The 21781-nt window shown below is 51.9% G+C and overlaps 1 protein-coding gene across 1 annotated transcript in view; it reads left to right on the forward strand.

The window, feature by feature from the left end:
• Window positions 1–9693, forward strand: part of LOC116958227 (transmembrane protease serine 3-like) — a 34232-nt gene extending 24539 nt beyond the window's left edge. The window contains exons 11-12 of the mRNA XM_076056070.1: window positions 4510–4665; window positions 7855–9693. Of these exons, the coding sequence (XP_075912185.1) occupies window positions 4510–4665; window positions 7855–7875 (177 nt within the window). The 3' untranslated portion in view covers window positions 7876–9693. The remainder of the gene's footprint in view (window positions 1–4509; window positions 4666–7854) is intronic.
• Window positions 9694–21781: the final 12088 nt, after the last annotated feature.

A 21781-nucleotide genomic window follows, 5' to 3' on the forward strand; every position in this document is an offset into this window, starting at 1 on the left:
TGCCTCAGTGGCTCGTGACCGCACAGACTGTAACAACTACAGGGGCATCTCACTCCTCAGTGTGCCGGGAAAGGTCCTGGCAAGGATTATTCAACATCGCCTTGCCAGGCACGCTGAGGAGAGGCTTGCGGAGCCCCAATTCGGTTTCAGGAAAGGGCGATCCTGCACAGATGCCATATTTTCTGTCCGTCTGCTACAGCAGAGGTGTAGGGAATTCCAACAAGACCTACATCTCTGCTTTATTGACCTGGTCAAGGCATATGATACCATCAGTAGGCCTGGGCTCTGGGTTGTTCTTTGTGCTTTTGGAGTCCCTGACCCTCTGCTCACGATCATTAAGGACCTTCATGATGGTGAGCGGGCCCGGGTAAAACTACGTGGCCGGGAGTCAGAGCCATTCCCTGTACACCTTGGGGGGTGACAGGGATGTCCTCTGGCTCCCACATTATTTAACATCTATTTTGACCACGTAGTTCGTGAAGCCTTCAATAGCTGTACCGGGGGAATCTCCATTTGGTACAGATATAATGGGAGGCTGATCGATGCCCGGGTGCGGTCAAGGGATGGCTCCCTATTGCTCAACCACGTTATGTATGCCGATGATTTGGTAATAGCTGCTCATTCAGAGGAGGAGTTGGAGACGTTGCTGCTGAGACTGGAGCGTGCCACTAAGAGATGGGGCCTTACCATCAGCCCCACCAAAACTAAGTACCTGCCTGGGTATTTTGTACCATCGGACACTCCACACCCACAACTCCCAATCGGTGATGGGGCAGTTGTGGAGAGAGTGGAGAGTTTCCCATACCTGGGCAGTGTGCTTATGACCGGCTCCAGTTTAACAGCAGAGGTCTCACTCCGAATCAGTCGAGCGGCAATATCTTTTCATTGGTTGCGTAACGCTGTGTAGAAGCTACCTGGTCTGTCGCTCCGCACTAAGCTTCAGGTCTTCTCGGCCACGGTCATCCCCTCCCTTTATGCTTGCGAAACGTGGACCCCTCTAATGGAACATCTTCGCCGGTTAGAAACATTTAGGCTGGCCTGCCTACGATCCATCCTGGGTTTAACCAGGCTGGGTTTTGTGAGGAGCTCACAAATCCTTGAAAGATCTGGGCACGGTCCTATCGGTGAGCTCCTCCGGCAGGTAAGGCTGCGTTGGCTGGGCCATGTAGCCCGCATGCCCAGCCACCGCATGCCGAAACAGCTTTTGTTCGGCCGGATCGAGGGGGTTAAACGGGCGCGGCACGGGCTAGAGAAGATATGGAGTGACGTGGTACAGGAGGACGTGGAGCTGAGTGGACTTGCCGATGACTGGTACCAGCGGTGTCAAGATCGGCCTCTGTGGAGGAGGCTCGTGAAGGACGCTACTGGGCAGTTGGAGGTAGTCGCCCTCCAACAACAACGGAGGGCGGAGGAGCGATGCTCACAACAACGAGCGGAGTGCCGGGTGACTAAAGCACAGCGGATTGGCACAGTAGGGTGCACAGGTGGTGCATCAGCCAATCATCTCACTCAGTCGGCCCGTGGCACCTGGGTCTGCCCCGTGACCTCCTGCCAGCGGGTGTTCGACACTTCATGTGGCCTCAAGGTGCACATGGCCTGGCACAAGCGTCGTGGTGACGTCACCGCCACTTAGTGGCGAATGGCGGTTGTTGTTGTTGTCTTTGTGTGCGTGTCTTTGTCTGTGTGTGCGTGTGTCTTTGTCTGTGTGTGCATATGTCTTTGTCTGTGTGCACGTGTCTTTGTGCGCGTGTCTTTGTGCACGTGTCTTTGTGCGTGTGTCTTTGTCTTTGTGTGTGTGTCTTTGTGTGCGCGTGTCTTTGTGCGTGCGCATTTCTCTGCGTGCGTGCGTGTGTCTTTGCGCGAATGTATGTCTGAATTTTTGTCTTTGTGTGTACGTGTATGCGTGTTGTGTGTGTACGTGTGTGTGTGTGCGTGTTGTGTGTACGTGTTGTGTGTGTGTGTGTTGTGTGTACGTGTGTGTGTGTAAGTGTGTGTGTGTGTACGTATTGTGTGTGTGTGCGTGTGTGTGTGTGTACGTGTTGTGTGTGTGTGTACGTGTGTGTGCGTGTACGTGTGTGTGTGTGTACGTGTTGTGTGTGTGTGTACGTGTTGTGTGTGTGTGTACGTGTGTGTGTGTGTGCGTGTTGTGTGTACGTGTGTGTGTGTAAGTGTGTGTGTGTTGTGTGTACGTGTGTGTGTGTAAGTGTGTGTGTGTACGTGTTGTGTGTGTGTGTACGTGTGTGTACGTGGTGTGTGTGTGTGTGTACGTGTGTGTGTACGTGTTGTGTGTGTGTGTGTGTACGTGTTGTGTGTGTGTACGTGTTGTGTGTGTGTGTACGTGTTGTGTGTGTGTGTACGTGTGTGTGTGTGTACGTGTTGTGTGTGTGTACGTGTTGTGTGTGTGTACGTGTTGTGTGTGTGTGTGTACGTGTTGTTTGTGTGTGTACGTGTTGTGTGTGTGTGTACGTGTTGTGTGTGTGTGTACGTGTTGTGTGTGTGTACGTGTGTGTGTGCGTGTTGTGTGTGCGTGTTGTGTGTACGTGTTGTGTGTGTGTACGTGTTGTGTGTGTGTACGTGTTGTGTGTGTGTACGTGTTGTGTGTGTGTGTGTACGTGTTGTGTGTGTGTACGTGTTGTGTGTGTGTACGTGTTGTGTGTGTGTACGTGTGTGTGTTGTGTGTACGTGTGTGTGTTGTGTGTGTGTGTGTACGTGTTGTGTGTGTGTGTGTACGTGTTGTGTGTGTACGTGTTGTGTGTGTGTGTACGTGTGTGTGTGTGTACGTGTTGTGTGTGTGTACGTGTTGTGTGTGTGTGTACGTGTGTGTGTGTACGTGTTGTGTGTGTGTGTGTACGTGTGTGTGTGTGCGTGTTGTGTGTGTGTGTGTGTACGTGTGTGTGTGTGTGCGTGTTGTGTGTACGTGTGTGTGTGTAAGTGTGTGTACGTGTTGTGTGTGTGTGTACGTGTTGTGTGTGTGTACGTGTTGTGTGTGTGTGTACGTGTTGTGTGTGTGTGTACGTGTGTGTACGTGGTGTGTTTGTGTACGTGTGTGTGTACGTGTTGTGTGTGTGTGTGTACGTGTTGTGTGTGTGTACGTGTTGTGTGTGTGTGTACGTGTTGTGTGTGTACGTGTGTGTGTGTACGTGTTGTGTGTGTGTGTGTACGTGTTGTGTGTGTGTGTACGTGTTGTGTGTGTGTACGTGTTGTGTGTGTGTGTACGTGTGTGTGTGTGTACGTGTTGTGTGTGTGTGTACGTGTTGTGTGTGTGTGTGTAAGTGTGTGTGTGTGTACGTGTTGTGTGTAAGTGTGTGTGTGTGTACGTGTGTGTGTGTGTGTACGTGTTGTGTGTGTGTGTGTACGTGTTGTGTGTGTGTGTGTACGTGTTGTGTGTGTGTGTGTACGTGTTGTGTGTGTGTGTACGTGTTGTGTGTGTGTGTACGTGTTGTGTGTGTGTGTACGTGTTGTGTGTGTGTGTGTACGTGTTGTGTGTGTGTGTGTACGTGTTGTGTGTGTGTGTACGTGTTGTGTGTGTGTACGTGTGTGTGTGTACGTGTTGTGTGTGTGTGTACGTGTTGCGTGCGTGTGTAACGTGTGTGTGTGTACGTGTTGTGTGTGTGTATGTGTTGTGTGTGTAAGTGTGTGTGTGTACGTGTTGTGTGTGTGTGTGCGTGTTGTGTGTGTGTGTACGTGTTGTGTGTGTACGTGCACGTGTGTGTGTGTACGTGTTGTGTGTGTGTGTGTACGTGTTGTGTGTGTGTGTGTACGTGTGTACGTGTTGTGTGTACGTGTGTACGTGTTGTGTGTGTGTGTACGTGTTGTGTGTGTGTGTGTACGTGTTGCGTGCGTGTGTGGGGAGCGGTGGCGCAGCGATCAGCGCCACCGCTGCGCTACGAATCCCCGGCTACGGCCCGAGTCCGATTCCCGCCCGCGGCCAACACCGCCGGTGACGATTATCTGAACCGGTCCCGGGCCTCCCCTAGGTCGACTCGGCCTCAAACGAGCGGTACTCCGTGCGGAGTGCTGTCCACATCCACCATCCTCGTGTGCCACAGCGCCGGGAGCCGGTTTGGCCCATGGTTTGTTTGGCTGTGATACGGAGTTAGGGTGATGGCCTTCATCGAAGTTGTCTTGTGGTCGTTTGTCGTTGTTGTTGACGTTGTTTGACTTTGCATCCCAATGGGATTTTGTCGCACACGGCATCGGCGGTGTTACGGTGAATTTTTTTCGGGAATATATTTTTGGCTGTTTCTGATTTTTTCCCCCCTGGACTTTCATGTTTTCCGCAGCCGCGCGCGGTCACTTTAAGATGCCCTTCTTGTTCGTGTTTATTTTTTCAACGTTTTGTTTTGCGGCTGCACCCGATTTCAAGAGCCGGATGGCTCACAGGGCTACGTCCAAAATGAATCCACCGAAACTGAGCCCTCAGCACTTGCCCCGACGGTCTGTTGAAGCTACAACCTTTATCTTTACGTGCGTGCGTGTGCCACCCACCCACCCACCCACCCCCCCAAGGGTGACAGCGGAGGGCCGCTGGTGTGCACCTCCAGAGACGGCCTCTGGAGGCTGACGGGAGCCACCAGCTGGGGAATTGGCTGTGCCGTCGTCAATAAGCCGGGGATCTACTCCAAGATCCCCGAGTACCTTAGCTGGATCACCTGGACCATGGCGGTGAGTGGCGCCTCTGACCGGTGGGGGGGGGGGGGGGGCTGAGGGGGTGGGGGGGGGCAGGCAGAGGTGGGCACCCCCAGCGTAGGTCGCTAGCCTAGGGGTACCCCCAGCGGCAGCTGCGCCCAGTGCGTTGTGGGGGTGATGATTGCTGCTGCGTGGTCGCTAGCATAGCGGCACCCCCCAGCGGCAGCTGTCCCTGTGTAGCATAACGGGGACTCGGCACGTAGCCTGCGAGTGGTGTGTGTGTGTGGTGTGTGTGGTGTGTGTCTGTGTGTGTGTGGTGTGTGTGTGTGTGTCTGTGTGTGTGGTGTGTGTCTGTGTGTGTGTGTGTGGTGTGTGTGGTGTGTGTGTGGTGTGTGTGGTGGGTGTGTGGTGTGTGTGTGGTGTGTGTGGTGTGTGTGTGGTGTGTGTGGTGGGTGTGTGGTGTGTGTGTGGTGTGTGTGGTGTGTGTGGTGTGTGTGTGGTGTGTGTGTGGTGTGTGTGGTGTGTGTGGTGTGTGTCTGTGTGTGTGGTGTGTGTGGTGTGTGTCTGTGTATGGTGTGTCTGTGTGTGTGTCTGTGTGTGGTGTGTGTGCGGTGTGTGTGGTGTGTGTGTGGTGTGTGTGTGGTGTGTGTGGTGTGTGTTTGTGTGTGTGGTGTGTGTGGTGTGTGTGTGGTGTGTGTGGTGTGTGTTTGTGTGTGTGTGTGGTGTGTGGTGTGTGTGTGGTGTGTGGTGTGTGTGTGGTGTGTCTGTGTGTGTGTGTGTGGTGTGTGTGGTGTGTGGTGTGTGTGTGGTGTGTGTGTGGTGTGTGTGTGGTGTGTGTGTGGTGTGTGTGTGGTGTGTGTGTGGTGTGTGTGTGGTGTGTGTGGTGTGTCTGTGTGTGTGTGTGGTGTATGTGGTGTGTGTGGTGTGTGGTGTGTGTGTGGTGTGTGGTGTGTGTGTGGTGTGTGTGTGGTGTGTCTGTGTGTGTGTGTGGTGTGTGTGTGGTGTGTGTGTGGTGTGTGTGTGGTGTGTCTGTGTGTGTGTGGTGTGTGTCTGTGTGTGGTGTGTGTGGTGTGTGTCTGTGTGTGTCTGTGTGTGGTGTGTGTGTGTGGTGTGTGTGGTGTGTGTCTGTGTGTGGTGTGTGTGTGGTGTGTGTCTGTGTGTCTGTGTGTGGTGTGTGTGTGGTGTGTGTCTGTGTGTTGTGTGTGTGGTGTGTGTGTGTAGTGTGTGTGTCTGTGTGTGGTGTGTGTGGTGTGTGTGTGTGTCTGTGTGTGTCTGTGTGTGGTGTGTATCTGTGTGTGTGTGTCTGTGTGTGGTGTGTGTGTGGTGTGTGTCTGTGTGTCTGTGTTGTGTGTCTGTGTGTGTGTCTGTGTGTGGTGTGTGTGGTGTGTGTTGTGTGTGTGGTGTGTCTGTGTGTGGTGTGTGTGTGGTGTCTGTCTGTGTGGTGTGTGTCTGTGTGTGTGTGTGGTGTGTGTCTGTGTTGTGTGTGTGGTGTGTCTGTGTGTGTATCTGTGTGTGGTGTGTCTGTGTGTGTATCTGTGTGTGGTGTGTGTGTGTCTGTGTGTGGTGTGTGTGTGTGTCTGTGTGTGGTGTGTGTCTGTGTGTGTGTCTGTGTGTGGTGTGTGTGTGGTGTGTGTCTGTGTGTCTGTGTTGTGTGTCTGTGTGTGTGTGTCTGGTGTGTGTGTTGTGTGTGGTGTGTTTGTGGTGTGTGTCTGTGTGGTGTGTGTCTGTGTGTGGTGTGTGTGTGGTGTGTGTCTGTGTGTCTGTGTCTGGTGTGTGTGTGGTGTGTGTCTGTTTTGTGTGTGTGGAGTGTCTGTGCGTGTATCTGTGTGTGGTGTGTGTGGTGTGTGTCTGTGTGTGTGTTGTGTGTGTGGTGTTTGTGGTGTGTGGTGTGTGTGGTGTGTGTCTATGTGTCGGTGTGTGTGTGTGTGGTGTGTGTCTGTGCGGTGTGGTGTGTGTGGTGTGTGTGGTGTGTGTGTGTGTGTGTGGTGTGTCTGTGCGGTGTGTGTGTGGTGTGTGGCTGTGTGTGGTGTGTGTTTGATATGTGTGTGTGGTGTGTGTGGTGTGTGTGGTGTGTGTGTGGTGTGTGTGTGTTGTGTGTGTCTGTGTGTGTGTTGTGTGTGTCTGTGTGTGTGTGCGGTGTGTGTGTGGTGTGTGTGGTGTGTGTCTGTGTGTGTATGTGTGCGGTGTGTGTGTGGTGTGTGTGGTGTGTGTCTGTGTGTGTGTGTGTGCGGTGTGTGTGTGTGTGGTGTGTGTCTGTGTGGTGTGTGTTTGATGTGTGTGTCTGTGCGGTGTGTGTGTGGTGTGTGTGTGGTGTGTGGTGTGTGTGGTGTGTGTCTGTGTGTGTGTGGTGTGTGTTTGATGTGTGTGTGTGGTGTGTGTCTGTGTGTGTGTGGTGTGTGTCTGTGTGTGTGTGGTGTGTGTCTGTGTGTGTGTGGTGTGGTGTGTGTGTGTTGTGTGTGTGGTGTGTGTGTTGTGTGTGTCTGTGTGGTGTGTGTGGGGTGTGTGTGTAGTGTGTGTGTGTTGTGTGTGTCTGTGTGTGTTGTGTGTGTCTGTGCGGTGTGTGTGGTGTGTGTGTGTTGTGTGTGTGGTGTGTGTGTTGTGTGTGTCTGTGCGGTGTGTGCGTGGTGTGTGTCTGTGCACCTTCATAGGTGTTCGCTAACAGCACTTTCCCCTACAGTCTGATAAGGCTATACGGGGAATCTTTGTCTTTGGTAGTGCAGCGGTTCCCCGCGACGCTGCACAATGAACCCTGCAAGGCCGAGTTTGATTCCTGCTCACGGCCAACACCAGTGATGATCACCGCACTGCTTCTGGACCTCCCCCTAGGTCGACTCAGCCCTCAAATGAGTGCCTGGTGGGCGGTAGTAAACATCGCCACTGGGGAGACAAAGGCGGCCGGGCGTGGTGCTGGCCACCCACCCCCTCGCCATCGATGGGTGTTTGTGTTGTTGACTTTTATGGTGATGATGATGAAGGTGATGGTGATGGTAGTGGTGATGATGGTGGTGATGATGATGATCATGATGGTGATGATGATGATGGTGATGATGGTGATGGTGATGATGATGGTGGTTGATGATGGTGGTGATGATGGTGATGATGATGATGATGGTGGTGATGATGGTGGTGATGATGGTGATGATGATGATGGTGATGATGATGGTGATGATGGATGGTGACGATGATGGTGATGATGATCATCATGTGACCGTGTGTCTTCCACAGTACGACTTGAAGAACTCGTAGAGGAGTTCTCCTCCTCACCACCTCCTCACCACCTCCTCACCACCACCACCCCCTCCAACCTCACCTCCTCCTCCCCAGCTGCCCACCATGACCCCTCCCCACCACCACAGCCACTGTAAAACGAACCACAACTCGTGAAGTTTACTCGATGGCTTCTCCACCAATCACGGACTACGGTTCCATGCCCTCCACCAATCACAGACTCCGGTTCCATGTTCTAAACCAATCACGGACTACGGTTCCATGCTTTCCACCAATCACGGACTCCGGTTCCATGCTTTCCACCAATCACGGACTACGGTTCCATGCCCTCTACCAATCACAGACTCCGGTTCCATGCCCTCTACCAATCACAGACTCCGGTTCTACGCCCTCCACCAATCACGGACTCTGGTTCTACGTTCTCAACCAAACACGTACTCCGGTTCCATGCTCTCCACCAATCACGGACTACGGTTCCATGCCCTCTACCAATTATGGACTATGGTTCCATGCCCTCTACCAATCACGGACTCCGATTTCACGCTCTCCACCAATCACAGACTCTGGTTCCATGTTCTAAACCAAACACGTATTCCGGTTCCATGCTTTCCACCAATCACGGAATACGGTTCCATGTTCTCTACCAATCACGGACTATGGTTCCATGCCCTCTACCAATCACGGACTCAGGTTCCATGCTCTCCACCAATCACGGACTCTGGTTCCACGTTCTCAACCAAACACGTTCTCCAGTTCCATGCTTTCCACCAATCACGGACTACGGTTCCATGCCCTCTACCAATCAGGGACTACGGTTTCATGCCCTCTACCAATCACAGACTCCGATTCCACGCTCTCCACCAATCACGGACTACGGTTTCACGTTCTCAACCAATCACGGACTACGGTTCCCCATGCCCTGTACCAATCATTGACTCCGGTTCCACGCTCTCCACCAATCACGGACTCCGGTTCCACGCTCTCCACCAATCACGGACTACGGTTCCATGCCCTCTACCAATCACGGACTACGGTTCCATACTTTCCACCAATCACGGACTACGGTTCCATGCCCTCAACCAATCACGGACTACGGTTCCATGCCCTGTACCAATCATTGACTCCGGTTCCACGCTCTCCACCAATCACGGACTCCAGTTCCACGTTCTCATCCGAACACGTACTCCGGTTCCATGCTCTCCACCAATCACGGACTACGGTGCCATGCCTTCTACCAATCACTGACTCCGATTCCACGCTCTCCACCAATCACGGACTCCGGTTCTACGCTCTCCACCAATCACGGACTCTGGTTCCGCACTCTCCACCAATCACGGCCTCCGATTCCACGCTCTCCACCAATCACGGCCTCCGGTGCCACACCTTCCACGAATCACACACATTATGGTTCCACACCTCTCCACCAATCGCGGCCTCCGATTCCACGCTCTCCACCAATCACGGCCTCCGGTTCCATGTACTCCACAATCCGGGACGTGGAGCACAAAGGGCCCAAGCAAACGCCCGATATTCAACCTCGAATCCCAAATTCCGGAATGAAAATTCCAAAATCTCCAGTTACGAATGTGGAGCGGCGGCGCAACCGGCTAGCGCCCTCATTCTGCGAAACCCGGCTTCGGCCCCGAGTTCGATTCCCGCTCGCGGCCACCAGCCGCCGCTGGCGATTTTTCCCCTCTAAGGTCGACTCGGCCTTAAACGAGGGAGCCCTGGGTGCGACGTCGGCCGCGCCCGCAACATCGTAGGTGCCGCTCGCTAGCAAAGACTCGGGGGATATTAAGCTTTGTACGCGGACGTGTCTGCGGCTTTACATCATGGGTGGGGCGGCGGGCGGGGGGGGGGGGAACGCTGTTTTAACGTAACGCCGGTGCAAAATAAATATTATTATTCACGGTCCCACCCACACGCAGCCCTCCCTTTGGTCGATCCACCGCTGGATGAATGCCGCACTTCGATGAGCACGACTGGCCGCGTGCCGCGTGTGTGTGTGTCTGTATAGACTACACTGCTATGCACTACGCTGTACGTTGCGCTACTATACACTACGATAGTATATGCTGCATTACACTATGAACTACACCACTATGCTACGCTGGAACGCTCATTTCTTTCGAAGCTGCTTTGCGCGTTTGGTTTGCCGCAACGGGCAGTAGCTTCGTAAACAGCTGCGGCTGGACGTGCACGGGGACGGCTTTGTCCGTATCCCTCGGGTCAAAGTGCGCAAGTCGAATGTCCATAGGTGGAGGAGTTCCACCGCATTTGACCCTGACGTCGGGGCCCATTGTGACGTCACCGCCGAGTGGCGGCGCCACGCGGCTGGAGCTCGTCCAAAATCACGTGACGTCATTTATGGACGGCCCCTAAGGTGCACCACGGGGTGGGAGTGGGGGGGGGGGTGTGGGGGTGGAATCTCACGCGTTGGTGGCTGGCGGTGGGCAACGCGTCGCAGGTACGTCACCGAATGACGATTCATAAAATGTGCCGATGAAAAAAACATTCGCGACAACGCTGACGCCATCGTCGTCACCGTCGCCAACGTCGCCGTCGCCAACAGAGACCCGCCTTCGGCGCGTGAAGTGCCGCGAGCCATAGTTGTCGGCTGTCTTCCTGGCAGCCGATTGGCTGCTGCGGCGGTGAATGGGGGGTGATGACGTAACCCCCTAGCGGCGGCTCTTACGTGAGCCCAGAGTCACGATCTCGCTGCGACTCCCACGCGTTACCGACTTACGATCCGTGATTTCTCTACGACGTGACTGGCTGTACTGCAATCATATGACGTAAGCCCCTAGCGGCGGCTCTTACGTGAGCCCAGAGTCACGATCTCGCTACGACACTCACCAGTAACTGATTTACGATCCGTGTTCCCTTTCAACGACATCACTGATTGTACCGCAATCCTTTCGTGAAATCTTCCGTCTAAGCAACGGCTCTTATGTGATCCAAGAGGTCACGATCTCGCTACGACACTCACCAGTAACTGATTTACGATCCGTGTTCCCTTTCAACGACATCACTGATTGTACCGCAATCCTTTCGTGAAATCTTCCGTCTAAGCAACGGCTCTTATGTGATCCAAGAGGTCACGATCTCGCTACGACACTCACCAGTAACTGATTTACGATCCGTGTTCCCTTTCAACGACATCACTGATTGTACCGCAATCCTTTCGTGAAATCTTCCATCTAAGCAACGGCTCTTACGTGATCCAAGAGGTCACGATCTCGCTACGACACTCACCAGTAACTGATTTACGATCCGTGCTCACTTTCAACGGCATCGCTGATTGTACCGCAGTCCTTTTGTGAAATCTTCCGTCTAAGCAACGGCGCTTACGTGATCCAAGAGGTCACGATCTCGCTACGACACTCACCAGTAACTGATTTGCGATCCGTGTTCCCTTTCAACGACATCACTGATTGTACCGCAATCTTTTCGTGAAATCTTCTGTCTAAGCAACGGCTCTTATGTGATCCAAGAGGTCACGATCTCGCTACGACACTCACCAGTAACTGATTTACGATCCGTGTTCCCTTTCAACGACATCACTGATTGTACCGCAATCCTTTCGTGAAATCTTCCGTCTAAGCAACGGCTCTTACGTGATCCAAGAGGTCACGATCTCGCTACGACACTCACCAGTAACTGATTTACGATCCGTGTTCCCTTTCAACGACATCACTGATTGTACCGCAATCTTTTCGTGAAATCTTCTGTCTAAGCAACGGCTCTTATGTGATCCAAGAGGTCACGATCTCGCTACGACACTCACCAGTAACTGATTTACGATCCGTGTTCCCTTTCAACGACATCGCTGATTGTACCGCAATCCTTTTGTGAAATCTTCCATCTAAGCAACGGCGCTTACGTGATCCAAGAGGTCACGATCTCGCTACGACACTCACCAGTAACTGATTTACGATCCGTGCTCACTTTCAACGGCATCGCTGATTGTACCGCAGTCCTTTCGTGAAATCTTCCGTCTAAGCAACGGCTCTTAACGTGAAGCCCAAAGTTTCAACCTCATACGCTTTGGTTCTTTCGGTACAATCATGCAGGTAGAAAAACAATAGATCACCACGTTTCGATCGCAACGGTTTGCGTGTGTTGCGATCGAAACGTCAAGCGATCCATTCGATTCTCTTCTACCCACGTGGTGACTTTACCGAAAGAACTAAAAGAGTGTATGGATCACTGCGGTCACGACAGCTTCGAGTCGAGATGGTTACAGCCTCGCCACGACGCTCAACCTTTTAGCCGACTCGCGCTCCGCGTTTCCTTTAACCGACTCGCGCTGATTGCGCCACAATCCCATCGTGATATTGTCGCCCGACCGACGGATCTCGCTCGAGCCCAGTGTTGCCACGGCTCGCGATCACCCCTCCCTTACGGCATTTGTGATTGTGCTACAGTGCCGGAGTGGACGAGGAATCTTAAAGGGCGGCGGTTTGCTGTACTCTGGCCATCTTAGGGGGGCGGCGGGGGGGGGCAGTGACTGTGCGATAAACTCTGAAGTGCTCCACGTTCCCACGTGGTCTGGCGTCCTCGTGCTGCAGAGGGGGAGTGAAACTTTTGCCACCGAACAAAATGCCCACGACCCTCGCGGCGTCTCCACGACTAAAGGTCATCAAATGTGAACCCGAGGGATCGTGCACCTCCTTCCCCCCACTGGGCACCATATCCGAGCCGTGCCGGGGCCGTGCCGGCGCCGTGCCGGGGTTCGTGCCGGGGCCTTACTGAGGCAGGTTTCCTTTTCCACTGCGCTGGCCGAGCCGTGCCGCTGACGTTGTCCTCGACGCGTCTAGGTGATGCGTGTGACGTCACGACGCGTCTAGGTGACGCGTGTGATGTCACGACGCATCTAGGTGACGCGTGTGACATCACACGCGTCTAGGTGACGCGCGTGATGTCACACGCGTCTATGTGACGCGCGTGACATCACACGCGTCTAGGTGACGCGCGTGATGTCACACGCGTCTATGTGACGCGCGTGACATTACACGCGTCTATGTGATGCGCGTGACGTCACGACGCGTCTAGGCGACGCGTGTGACGTCACGACGCGTCTAGGCGACGCGTGTGACGTCACGACGCGTCTAGGCGACGCGCGTGACGTCACGACGCGTCTAGGCGACGCGCGTGACGTCACGACGCGTCTAGGCGACGCGCGTGAGGTCACGACGCGTCTAGGCGACGTGCGCGACGTCACGACGCACCTCGGAGACGCCCGTGACGTCACGACGCATCCAGGCGGCGCGTGACCCCACCGCCTGCTGTGTTCGCGTGGCACCGACATGACGTCGTACGCGTTGCGCGCGTCATTAGCCCCACACCTGGCCCTGCTTGGCCCCGTACCAGATTCAGATGGTGGCTTTGCGCAAGGCCACGGAAGTACGGCTCGGGAAAATTCCAGTGGAAAACCACCTGTGCTGGGCCCGGTTCTGCCACGGCTCGGATGGGCAAGTGGGTAAGCGGTATAACAGACGCTGAGCCGGCACGGCAGAGTACCTAAGTTCACATCCAGGTATCGGCTACACAAACTGCTGAACCACGAACTATTTTTTATTTTAACCAAGTTCGGCCCAACTGAGCTGTATAGCTCTTTTTCACGAGTGACCTGGCCATCGCAAATTATAGCAGCTCTACGAAGTGGCTTATCATCGTGTGGGAATTTGTATACTATACTACACTATACACTACACCACTATACTACGTTGAGAACTTGTTTCTTTCGAATTGCTTCGCGTGTTTAGTTTGTTTTCCTTCCCCCCGCACCTCCCGATTAGGGAGGTTGGCTACGTACGGTGCGATAGAAGAAGTTCAACATATACTACACTATACACTACACTACTATATTGTACAATACAATACTATACACTACTATATACTAAACTATACTACACACGACTATACACTACACTATACACTACACTACTATACACTACAATACTATACACTACTATATACTAAACTATACTACACACGACTATATACTACACTATACACTACACTACTATATACTACAATACAATACTATACACTACTATATACTAAACTATACTTTACACGACTATATACTACACTACTATATACTACAATACTATACACTACTCTATATTAAACTATACTATACACTACACTACTATACACTACAACACAATACTATACACTACTATATACTAAGCTATACTCTACACGACTATACACTACACTATACACTACACTACTATATACTACAATACAATACTATACACTACTATATACTAAGCTATACTACACACGACTATATACTACACTATACACTGCACTACTATATACTACAGTAGAATACTATACACTACTATACACTAAACTATACTATACACGACTATATACTACACTACTATATACTACAATACAATAATATACACTACTATATACTACAATACAATACTATACACTACTATATACTAAACTATACTCTACACGACTATAGACTACACTATACACTACTATATACTACAATACAATACTATACACACTATATACTAAACTATACTATACACGAATATATACTACACTATACACTACATTACTATACACTACAATACAATACTATACACTACTATATAGTAAACTATACTCTACACGACTATACAATACACTATACACTACACTACTATATACTACAATACAATACTATACACTACCATATACTAAGCTATACTCTACACAACTATACACTACACTATACACTACAATATACTACAATACAATACTATACACTACTATACACTAAACTATACTATACACGACTATATACTACACTATACACTACAATACTATACACTACTATATAGTAAACTATACTCTACACGGCTATACACTACACTATACACTACACTACTATATACTACAATACAATACTATACACTACTATATACTAAGCTATACTCTACACGACTATATACTACACTATACACTACACTACTATACACTACAATACAATACTATACACTACTATATAGTAAACTATACTCTACACGACTATACACTAAACTATACACTACACTACTATATACTACAATACAATACTATACACTACCATATACTAAACTATACTATACACGACTATATACTACAGTATACACTACACTACTATACATTACAATACAATACTATACACTACTATATACTAAACTATACTCTACACGACTATATACTACAATACTATACTATACACTACTATATACTACAATACAATACTATACACTACTATATACTAAACTATACTCTACACGACTATACACTACACTATACACTACACTACTATACACTACGATACAACACTATACACTACACTACTATATACTACAATACAATACTATACACTACTATATACTGAACTATACTATATACGACTATACACTACACTATACACTACACTACTATATACTACAATACAATACTATACACTACTATATACTAAACTATACTCTACACGACTATACACAACACTATACACTACACTACTATATACTACGATACAACACTATACACTACACTAATATATACTACGATACAATACTATACACTACTATATATTAAACTATACTATACACTACACTACTATACACTACAATACTATACACTACTATATACTAAGCTATACTCTACACGACTATACACTACACTATACACTACTATATACTACAATACAATACTATACACTACAATATACTAAACTGTACTCTACACGACTATACACAACACTATACACTACACTACTATATACTACGATACAACACTATACACTACTATATACTACGATACAATACTATACATTACTATATATTAAACTATACTATACACTACAATACTATACACTACTATATACTAAGCTATACTCTACACGACTATACACTACACTATACAGTACTAAATACTACAATACAATAATATACATTACTATATGCTAAACTATACCCTACACGACTATATACTACAATACTACACATTGCACTATTATACACTACACTACGATAAACTGCACTACAATAGTATATACTGCACTACGCAATCTCCAAATATACAGCAGGCGTCAGGGTCGGGATCGAACCCACGACCTCCTGTATACCACGCGAGGTAGTTAACATCTCACTACCGTGGCGCCTCAGGCGTAGTGAATAAGCCTGAGTCGCAAATATTGTGATCCGATGGGGTCAGCCCGGTCACCAGTGACTTACATAGACATCCATAGAGGCATCACACAGAGACCCATAGACTCACAGAACACAGAGCCATAGATTCACACAGAGATCCACAGGCTCACACAGCAGGAGACCCACAGACTCACGTAGATACCAATAAACTCACACAGACTCATAGAGAGACCCATAGACTCACACAGAGACCCATAGACTCACACAGACACCCATATACTCACACAGAGACCCATAGACTCGCACAGAGACCCATATACTCACACAGACACCCATAGACTCGCACAGAGACCCATACTCACACAGAGACCCGGAAACTAACACTGCAGAGACCCGTAGACTCGTACAGATAGCCATAAACTCACACAGCACAGGCCCATATACTTAAACAGCAGACAGCCTTAGACTCACACAGAGACCCCTAGAGTCGCACAGAGGCCCATAGACTTGCACAGATTCCAATAAATCGAGTCCAGCCACCAACCCAGTCACCAACCCAGTCACTAACCCAGTCACTAACCCAGTCACTAACCCAGTCACCAACCCAACCACCAACCCAGTCACTAACCCAGTCACCAACCCAGTCACTAACCTAGTCACCAACCCAACCATCAACCCAGTCACTAACCCAGTCACTAAACCAGTAACCAACCCAGTCACCAACCCAGTCACCAACCCAGTCACCAACCCAGTAACCAACCCAGTCACAAACCCAGTCACTAACCCAGTAACCAACTCGGTAAACAACCCAGTCACTAACCCAGCCACCAACCCAGCCACCAACCTAACCACCAACCCAACCACCAACCCAGTCACCAACCCAGTCACCAACCCAGTAACCAACCCAGCCACCAACCCAACCACCAACCCAGTAACCAACCCAGTAACCAACCCAGTCACCAACCCAGTCACTAACCCGGCCACCAACCCGGTAACCAAACCAGTCACTAACCCAGTAACCAACCAGCCATCAACCCAGCCACCAACCCAGCCACCAACCCAACCACCAACCCAGTCACCAACCCAGTCACCAACCCAGTAACCAATCCAGTCACCAACCCAGCCACCAACCCAACCACCAACCCAGTCAATAACCCAGTAACCAACCCAGTAACCAACCCAGTAACCAACCCAGTCACCAACCCAGTCACTAACCCAGCCACCAACCCAGTAACCAACCCAGTAACCAACCCAGTCACCAACCCAGTAACCAACCCAGTCACAAACCCAGTAACCAACCCAGTAACCAACCCAGTCACTAACCCAGTCACTAACCCAGTCACTAACCCAACCACCAACCCAGTCACTAACCCAGTCACCAACCTGGTCACTAACCTAGTCACCAACCCAACCATCAACCCAGTCACTAACCCAGTCACTAAACCAGTAACCAACCCAGTCACCAACCCAGTCACCAACCCAGTAACCAACCCAGTAACCAACCCAGTCACAAACCCAGTCACTAACCCAGTAACCAACCCGGTAACCAACCCAGTCACTAACCCAGCCACCAACCCAGCCACCAACCCAGTCACCAACCCAGTAACCAACCCAGCCACCAACCCAACCACCAACCCAGTCACTAACCCAGTCACTAACCCAGTAACCAACCCAGTAACCAACCCAGTCACCAACCCAGTCACTAACCCAGCCACCAACCCGGTAACCAAACCAGTCACTAACCCAGTAACCAACCCAGCCATCAACCCAGCCACCAACCCAGCCACCAACCCAACCACCAACCCAGTCACCAACCCAGTCACCAACCCAGTAACCAACCCAGTCACCAACCCAGCCACCAATCCAACCACCAACCCAGTCACTAACCCAGTAACCAACCCAGTAACCAACCCAGTAACCAACCCAGTCACCAACCCAGTCACTAACCCAGCCACCAACCCAGTAACCAACCCAGTAACCAACCCAGTCACCAACCCAGTAACCAACCCAGTCACAAACCCAGTAACCAACCCAGTAACCAACCCAGTCACTAACCCAGCCACCAACCCAGTCACCAACCCAGTAACCAACCCAGTCACAAACCCAGTCACTAACCCAGTAACCAACCCAGCCACCAACCCAGTAACCAACCCAGTAACCAACCCAGTCACCAACCCAGTAATTAACCCAGCCACCAACCCAGCCACCAACCCAGTCACTAACCCAGCCACTCATCCAGCCACTCACCCAGTCACCAACCCAGTCACCAACCCAGTCACCAACCCAACCACCAACTCAGTCACCAACCCAGCCACTCACCCAGTCACCAACCCGTCACCAACCCAGTAACCAACTCAGTCACTAACCCAGCCACCAACCCAGTCACCAACCCAGCCACTCACCAAGTCACCAACCCAGTAACCAACCCAGCCACTTACCCAGTCACCAACCCAACCACCAACCCAGTCACCAACCCAGCCACTCACCAAGTCACCAACCCAGTAACCAACCCAGCCACTCACGCAGCCACTCACCCAGTCACTAACCCCGTCACTAACCCAGTAACCAACCCAACCACTCACCCAGTCACCAACCCAGTCACCAACCCAGCCACTCACCCAGTCACCAACCCAGTCACCAACCCAGTCACCAACCCAACCACCAACCCAATCACCAACCCAGCCACTCACCCAGTCACCAGCCCAGTCACAAACCCAGTCACCAACCCAGTCACCAACCCAGCCACCAACCTAGTCACCAACCCAGTCACCAACCCAGCCACTCACCCAGCCACCAACCCAGCCACCAACTCAGTCACCAACCCAGCCACTCACCCAGTCACCAGCCCAGTCACAAACCCAGTCACCAACCCAGTCACCAACCCAGCCACCAACCTAGTCACCAACCCAGTCACCAACCCAGCCACTCACCCAGCCACCAACCCAGCCACCAACTCAGTCACCAACCTAACCACTCACCCAGTCACCAACCCAACCACCAACCCAACCACCAACCCAGTCACCAACCAAGCCACTCACCCAGTCACCAACCCAGTAACCAACCCAGTCACCAACCCAGCCACCAACCCAGTCACTAACCCAGTAACCAACCCAGCCACCAACCCAGCCACCAACCCAGCCACGAACCCAGTCACCAACCCAGCCACCAACCCAGCCACTCACCCAGTCACCAACCCAGCCACCAACCCAGCCACTCACCCAGCCACCAACCCAGCCACCAACTCAGTCACCAACCCAGCCACTCACCCAGTCACCAACCCAGTCACCAACCCAGTAACCAACCCAACTACTCACCCAGTCACCAACCCAGCCACCAACCCAGCCACCAACCCAGTCACCAACCCAGCCACCAACCCAGTCACCAACCCAGTAACCAACCCAGCCACTCACCCAGTCACCAACCCAACCACCAACCCAACCACTCACCCAGTCACCAACCCAGCCACCAACCCAGCCACCAACCCAGCCACCAACCCAGCAACCAACCCAGCCACCAACCCAGCCACCAACCCAGTAACCGACCCAGTCACCGACCCAGCCACTCACCCAGTCACCAACCCAGTCACCAACCCAGTAACCAACCAAGTAACCAACCCAGCCACTCACCCAACCACTCACCCAGTCACCAACCCAACCACCAACCCAGTCACCAACCCAGTCACCAACACAGCCACCAACTCAGTCACCAACCCAGCCACTCACCCAGTCACCAACCCAGTCACCAACCCAGCCACCAACCCAGCCACTAACCCAGTCACCAAACCAACCACCAACCTAGCCACTCACCCAGTAACCAACCCAACCACTCACCCAGTCACCAACCCAACCACCAACCCAACCACTCACCCAGTCACCAACCCAGTAACCAACCCAGCCACCAACCCAGCCACCAACCCAGCCACCAACCCAGCAACCAACCCAGCCACCAACCCAGCCACTCACCCAGCCACCAACCCAGCCACCAACCCAGTAACCAACCCAGCCACTCACCCAGTCACCAACCCAGTCACCAACCCAGCCACCAACCCAGCCACCAACCCAGCCACCAACCCAGTCACTAACCCAGTCACCAACCCAGCCACCAACCCAGCAACCAACCCAGCCACCAACCCAGCAACCAACCCAGCCACCAACCCAGCCACCAACCCAGCCACCAACCCAGTCACCAACCCAGTCACCAACCCAGCCACCAACCCAGCAACCAACCCAGCCACCAACCCAGCCACCAACCCAGCAACCAACCCAGTCACCAACCCAGTCACCAACCCAGCCACCAACCCAGCAACCAACCCAGCCACCAACCCAGCCACCAACCCAGCCACCAACCCAGCCACCAACCCAGCCACCAACCCAGTCACCAACCCAGCAACCAACCCAGCCACCAACCCAGCCACCAACCCAGCCACCAACCCAGTCACTAACCCAGTCACCAACCCAGCCACCAACCCAGTAACCAACTCATTCACTAACCCAGCCACCAATCCCGCCACCAATCCCTTTCCTGACTCCGCCCCCTTCCCGCCCCTCCCCCTCCAGTCCGTGCCCCGCCCCCCGTCTGTGGAATTCTCCGTTTGCCGGCTCCGACAGCAGACGGCAAAGAGACCCCGGCAGCATCGCCCCGCCCCCTCTGTGTCTCTCTCCGTGTCTCTCTGTCTCTCTCTCTCCGTGTCTCTCTCCGTGTCTCTCTGTCTCTCTGTGTCTCTCTCCGTGTCTCTCTGTCTCTGTGTCTCTCTCCGTGTCTCTCTGTCTCTCTGTCTCTGTGTCTCTCTCCGTGTCTCTCTCCGTGTCTCTCTCCGTGTCTCTCTGTGTCTCTTTGTCTCTCTCCGTGTCTCTCTGTCTCTGTCTCTGTGTCTCTCTCCGTGTCTCTCTCCGTGTCTCTCTGTCTCTCTCCGTGTCTCTGTCTCTCTGTCTCTGTGTCTCTCTCCGTGTCTCTCTCCGTGTCTCTCTGTGTCTCTCTGTCTCTCTCCGTGTCTCTTTGTGTCTCTGTCTCTTCCCGTGTCTCTCTGTGTCTCTCTGTCTCTTCCCGTGTCTCTCTGTCTCCCTCCGTGTCTCTCTGTCTCTCCGTGTCTCTCTCTGTGTCTCTGTCTCTCTCTGTGTCTCTCTGTCTCTTCCCGTGTCTCTCTGTCTCCCTCCGTGTCTCTCTGTCTCTCCGTGTCTCTCTCTGTGTCTCTGTCTCTCTCCGTGTCTCTCTGTCTCTCTCCGTGTCTCTCTGTCTCTCTCCGTGTCTCTCTGTCTCTTCCCGTGTCTCTTCCCGTCTCTCTGTCTCTCTCCGTGTCCGCACACCCGTGACCGTCTGTCCGTCTGTGTGTGTCTGTGTGTCTGTGTGCGTGTGTGTGTCTGTGTGTGTGTCTGTGCGTGTGTGTGTGTCTGTGTCTGTGTGCGTGTCTGTGTGTGTGTCTGTGCGTGTGTGTGTGTCTGTGTGTGTGTCTGTGCGTGTGTGTGTGTCTGTGTCTGTGTGCGTGTCTGTGTGTGTCTGTGTGTGTGTGTGTCTCTGTGTGTGTGTCTCTGTGTGTGTGTCACTGTGTCTGTGTGTCACTGTGTGTGTGTCACTGTGTGTGTGTCACTGTGTGTGTCACTGTGTGTGTGTCACTGTGTGTGTTGGCCACCCACACCCCCTCGTGGTATCACAGTGCCGGTAGCTACTCGCTAACAGCACTTGCCCACACATCCTGTTACAGGCTATAACGGGGTAGGCGTAACCTTTGTCTCTGTGTGTGTGGGTGTGTACACACACACAGCACTTGCCCC

This window comes from Petromyzon marinus, chromosome 74, assembly GCF_048934315.1.
Source record: "Petromyzon marinus isolate PM22_M1 ecotype Great Lakes invasive population chromosome 74, UKy_Petmar_22M1.pri1.0, whole genome shotgun sequence".
In the NCBI taxonomy this organism is placed as follows: domain Eukaryota; kingdom Metazoa; phylum Chordata; class Hyperoartia; order Petromyzontiformes; family Petromyzontidae; genus Petromyzon; species Petromyzon marinus.